Source organism: Thamnophis elegans, chromosome 4, assembly GCF_009769535.1.
Source record: "Thamnophis elegans isolate rThaEle1 chromosome 4, rThaEle1.pri, whole genome shotgun sequence".
Lineage (NCBI taxonomy): Eukaryota > Metazoa > Chordata > Lepidosauria > Squamata > Colubridae > Thamnophis > Thamnophis elegans.
The window spans coordinates 118,615,016-118,621,015 of NC_045544.1; the positions used below are offsets into that span (position 1 = coordinate 118,615,016).

At 43.0% G+C, this 6,000-nt stretch overlaps 1 protein-coding gene across 1 annotated transcript in view; it reads left to right on the plus strand.

Annotated features, from left to right (window-relative positions):
* Positions 1-5,583, plus strand: part of TSPOAP1 (TSPO associated protein 1) — an 82,095-nt gene extending 76,512 nt beyond the window's left edge. Inside the window, exons 29-30 of the mRNA XM_032216107.1 lie at positions 2,106-2,181; positions 5,531-5,583. Coding sequence (XP_032071998.1) covers positions 2,106-2,181; positions 5,531-5,583 — 129 coding nt within the window. The remainder of the gene's footprint in view (positions 1-2,105; positions 2,182-5,530) is intronic.
* The last annotated feature ends 417 nt before the right edge of the window (positions 5,584-6,000 follow it).

A 6,000-nucleotide genomic window follows, 5' to 3' on the forward strand; every position in this document is an offset into this window, starting at 1 on the left:
ATGTTTCGCTTCTCATCCAAGAAGCTTCTTCAGCTCTGGAACAACCATGAATGACCGAGAATCTCCATAGATATGGGGGTGGGATTGTTTTTATTTTAAGAGTTTGTGGAATATACGGTATATATCTAAAGTCTCGTGTCTGTTTCATGGTAACTTTCAGTTGGGTGAAATGATGCATCACAGGGCAACAATTTTTGAATAAAAGAATCTCAAATGGGCTTATTTACAGAATGCATCCAAAATATGGGATCCATGATTCCCATGAGACTGGAATTTTGGCAAAATTGTGGCCATTTGAATGCTGTCATGCTGGGGAAGCCAGTAGCAAATTGAAAGTCATTCCCACTGCCTTTTTGGCCTCTGTTTAAGTAAGGAAATATTCCTGAAATGACAATCCAACAGGTCACAGGTTGCTTGGCTGAATTCTACAGTAATTATTGCCTTCCAGGAAGTGTTTCTGATATCAGCAAAAGTGAGGGATGTGAGTGTTCCAGTTTGGAAATGAAAGCTTCTGCTTTTCTTCTGAAAGGTCTTCTGATCATAGAGCAGTGATGGCGAACCTTTTTTGGCTCGCGTGCCAAAAGCGGGGGAAGCGCAGGGGGGGCGTGCGCGGGCGTGCCGTATCCATAATGCAATGTGTGACCCCACCCCCAGCGCACATTGCACACATGACAGGTGCGACCTCCATTTTTTGCATGCTTTTTTCACCCTTCACAGGCTCAAGAGACTTTATAGGAGCCTGGGGAGGGCGAAAAGAGCCTTCCCCGCCCCCCCCCCCCAGAGGCCCTCCGGAGGCTTCAGGAGCTTCCCTGGAGCCTCCGAAGTGCAAAAAACCGCCCCTACAGGCAAACCAGAAGTTAGGGAACGGACTTCCAGTTTGCTTGTAGGGCCGATTTAAGCCCTCAGGAGCCTTCAGGGGCCTTCAGGAGGCTTCCTGGAAGGCTCCAGAGGAAGAAAAATGACCCTATGAGCAAACCGGAAGTCACAAAAGCCTCTGGAGCCTGGGGAGGGCGAAAAATGGCTTTAAAAAAGGCTGAACTCAGCTGGCCAGCGCTGGCCAACTGACAGGGCAACATCTCGCGTGCCCTGACAAGCGCCTCCCCGTGCCACCTGTGGCAGGTGTGCCATAGGTTCACCGTCCCAGACATAGAGTAATAGGCAGAGATCTAAGATGATGGAGATATATCATTAGTCCATCATTTTGCTTGGAAATAGGACATGCATTATAGTAAAGAAAATGTATATTTGATTATTCATGTTATAACAGCAGCTAGGATTGTATTTGCACAAAATTGGAAAAGTGAAGAGAACCCTACAGAGGAAAATGTGATTAGGAGAATATTAGAATGCTCAGAAATGAATAAATTGACACTGGCTATCAAAGAGAAAGAACAAACTGATTATTATACAATTTGGGAATTTTTTTCCTGGTGGTTAGAGAATAGACATAAGAATTAATAGTAAAAGAAGTTATCTAAAGTATAGAAAATGTAGGTAATAATTAATATAATTAACAGAGTTAAATAAATCACAATGGGATTGTTGTTATATTAGATACTTAAGATATTGGAAATTAAGCCAAGATGAGATTAAGGATTAGGATTAGGATTTATTTCATTTATATGCTGCCCTTTTCCCCGAAGGGGACTCAGGGCGGCTCACAACTCAGTCAAGGGAAAAGGAGGTACAAACAGGGGATAAAAAAGACAAACAAACAATACACAATTTAAAACACACCACAACCATACCATTCGAGAAGGGGGGGCAGAAGTTCTTTAGCCCCAGGCCTGGCGGAATAGCCAGGTTTTAAGGGCTTTGCGGAAGGCCTGGAGGGTGGTGAGGGTTCGAATCTCCACGGGGAGTTCATTAAATAATGAATAAGATTGTATATTTTAATATTGGCACAAAATATTTGTACCCAGACAACACACTGGTTAATGAAAGATGGATTGTTTATATAAAAATAAAAATAAAATATTTTTAAAAAAGAAATAGAACATGCACAAGAGATTGATGGTAGGAAAAAAGGAAGGACGTCCCTTTCTCTGATTGGTTTTGAATCATCAAGAGATCTCCAACTAAACATTTCCCTTCTTTATCTGCAGGGGGAGGTAAATGGACAGAAAGGTCTTGTTCCATCTAATTTCCTGGAAGCTTTGCCATCAGACGGAGCACTGGCAAGTGAGCCAAGCCTTGGAAGGCAGGTGAGGGAGACATGTTGCCTGATTGGGATCCAGATGTGAAAATGGGTTTTTATCACAGAACTGGGATGCCAGCAAATCGGTGTCTTTTCCTCCAACCTTGTATTCCACCAGCTCAGATAATTGAGTTATCTTTGTTTTTCTATTCTTGTATCCTCGTGGCATCCCTCAGCGAGTGAGGAAAAGAAGAATCCAGTGATGCATGTGAGACAGTCAAGAGGAAGAGAGAAAGGCAGAGAACAATCACGTAAGTCCCAGGTCAAATCCTTCCAGAATGCTTTTTGCCAGTTAGTAAATATTTTATATCTCTGGACGTATTGGCATCAGGATGAGGGCAGAAACAAAATTTTCCATTCTGCAAATCAAGGGGACTACTTCAAACAGATGCTTAAGAATGTCAAGGTAGATCCTTTGAGTTGAAAGGTAACTGTAAAGGTTCCCCTCGCACATATGTGCTAGTCATTCCCGACATTAGTGGACAGTGCCCATCTCCGTTTCAAAGCTGAATAGCAGTAGACTTATATACCGCTTCATAGGCCTTTCAGGCCTCTCTAAGCGGTTTACAGAGAGTCAGCATATTGCCCCCAACAATCTGGGTCCTCATTTTACCCACCTCGGAAGGATGGAAGGCTGAGTCAACCCTGAGCCGGTGAGATTTGAACCGCTGACCTGCTGATCTAGCAGTAGCCTGCAGTGCTGCATTTAACCACTGCGCCACCTTGGGTTCTTGAAGAGCCAGCGCTGTCCGAAGACATCTCCGTGGTCATGTGGCCGTCATGACTAAACGCCGAAGGTGCACAGAACACTATTACCTTCCCACCAAATGTGGTTCTTATTTTTCTACTTGCATTTTTACATGCTTTCGAACTGCTAGGTTGGCAGAAGCTGGGACAAGTAACAGGAGCGCACTCTGCTTCATGGCACTAGGGATTCGAACTGTCAAACTGCCAACCTTTCTGATCGACAAGCTCAGCATCTTAGCCACTGAGCCACCACATCCTTTGAATTTCCCCCCAATTATTGTCATCCACCAAAGCCAGTGCTTGCCTACAGCTGGTGTGAACTTAGTATAAAGTTGGCTCTTTATACCAAGTTATCAACCATAATTATCAATTCCAACGCTCCCTGCCAGTTTCCTACAAAGAAAGTCAATAGGGATGATGGTAGGAAGTTGGAAGTCACTCCCACTGTTTTTTTTACCCACTGTTTAGGCAAGGAAATATCTCTGACATGAATACTGGATCACAGGTTACCTAGCTGAATTCTACAACAATTATTGCCTTCCAGAAAGTATCAGTTATGTCAGCAAATACAGGAATCTAGGTGTTCCAGCTTGTAAATGAACTATCTGCTTTTCTTCAGAAAGAACTCCTCTCCGTTTGCCAAGTACATACAGTAATGAGCAGGAGCCCTCAGCGTACAGCATTTGTGCTACTCCCAAATCAATTTGGTACCTGTGTGATCACCCACCATAACCTTCCTTCTGTAATGCAAGAGTTGTTATTGTAAAATCAGATCTACTGTAATATGTTTTCCTGGAGTTGCTAGGTGAACAATTTTCTGTGTGGGTGCACCCCCCCCCCCCTAAATTTGAATGATGCAAACCTATGAATTGTTATAGTCCAGGAACAGTTTCTAGTTAAAACTTAACGTGGATATTTATTTGTAAAGTTTGAAATTATTTTGGATATTGAATTATTTGTGGTTGAGGTGTGAAACAGTGAGATGAATGCAATATTTCGTTTCTCATATTCGCTATCTTTTCTCCCCCCTCCCACAGTGGTATCCAGTAGATCGTCTGATACACTTTCCATTTTTGCTTAGCACCTGGACCGTCCACTGCCTCAGAGTCTCACAGTTGGGTGTCTCTTGGGCATCTCAATCCTGAGGCCTGCCCTTCAGGACAAGAAGAAGAACATATTCCTGAAAAGAGAGAAAATTCACCCCAGGTTGAGCAAGAGGAATGGTGCTGAGCTCAGCTGCCATAAAGCGTTGCAGTAAAAAAGGAAGGAATCACGATGTAATTCGCAATGGCATTTTATTTCTATAGATTGCAAGATGTGTCAAGTGGTTTGGGAAGCAAGTATGAGCTCCAGAAAGGGAGTTCTGTAGAGACACGTTGCTCACAATCTCTTCTCCAGTCTGTAATGTAGTTCAGTGGATGTTCCCTATTTTACTTCCAGAAAGTATGTCCCTTGTTTTGGAAATCAAAGCTGCTTTCTTAGGCCTTTTCTCTCAGCATATCACTTCTCTCGATCCACAACTTTCTTTTATCGCCTTTTCTCAACCGGTCTCAACTTGGACATTGTCCTTCTCAGAAAGAATCGGACAAGGATCTAATTTGGCTGGGTGTGGCTGAAGGGTTGTTGACTATATATTATCTGGGAGTTCCTGCTCAAGAACCTTCATGTTTGCCAGTGGAAGACTCACACAACCATCTTCGTGTGGAGTCTTGTTTTGATACAGCAACTTCTCTTTTTGTGGTACTCTAATGCTAAACTGCACATTTCTGTCCCCTGAGTAGAAATCAGGGCATTTACCATTTGATGGTAAGTTAAGGACATTGATTGCCTTCAGGTACATAACTCTGTACAGTACCATGATAAATAATTTACTGTAATAATGCCGCTAATCATTCCTTGGACATCAAATGTGACCAACAAGCATTAGTGGAGTGCATAATACCAGACATGTCACTGGAAGGGAAAAAAAATCACAAAATTGTGCCTCATTTGGGGGAATGTGGGGGAATTCACTGGAGAAAGCAATTATGTTTGGAGTTAGTGATAAAAGGAAAGCAGGCCACCGAAGAACATGATGGCTGGATACGATCGGCGCTAACACCAACCAGAGCATAGGAAAACTTAAAGAAGTTGTGCAGGATTGGAAGATGTGGAGAGGCCTGGCCGATAGACTTACTAAGATTTGGGCACAGTTGAATGGATAATATCATCATCATCATCATCAATATCATCATCATCATGATTGCCAATGATGGAATTTTACTTATCTATTCTTACCTTTCTCATTTTTTCCTGGATTACATTCAAACAGTTTGAAACCTCTGAATATAAAATCTCATTAATAGGTTGTGTCATCCTATAACGTACCATGCATGGGGAAAACATCACTTCTGCTTCAGATACTGTATGTCATGGGAGCTCCCACAATGCCAGCTGAGATGTGGGGGCAGCATCTCATAAGCATCCAAATTATCCAGCTCAAGATCTTATAGGAAGGAGATTCCCCCCCCCCCCTACATCCCTGCTTCCAATTTTTGCGTTTTTATTAGAGAGGGTTTGATATGCTCACTGTCTTTTGGTCCACAGATCGTTACCGGCTAAAGGTGAGAGAATCAGAAAGTCAGGCTCACCCACAGTGAGGGACTACTCTCATCCTCCAAATAGTTGTAACATGTTCAGACTCAAGATCATAACATTTACCTGGTACATGGGCAAAAAAATCCCCCCCAAATGCTACCATTTAGTAAAGCATGGAGATGCTTTAGATAGATAGATTTCTGGCTACAGATTTGTAGAATGTATGCAGCTCGAGAAAAGTGCTAACAGCCCATTTAGAACGTCTGTGCTAGATATGCGACTGAGTAAGCTTTCTGTTTTCCATAGTTAGACTCTCTACTCAGAGTGTAAAGGTAATAAGCAGGGGTGAAATCCACTTACCTTTGCTATCGGTTCGGTAGCAATGTGAGCGTGCACGCAAAGCGTCAAAAACAGACGTGATGACGTCCGGGCGGGTGAGCGGAGCCTGCTACTGAATAGTGAACAGCGAGGTGGAAAGG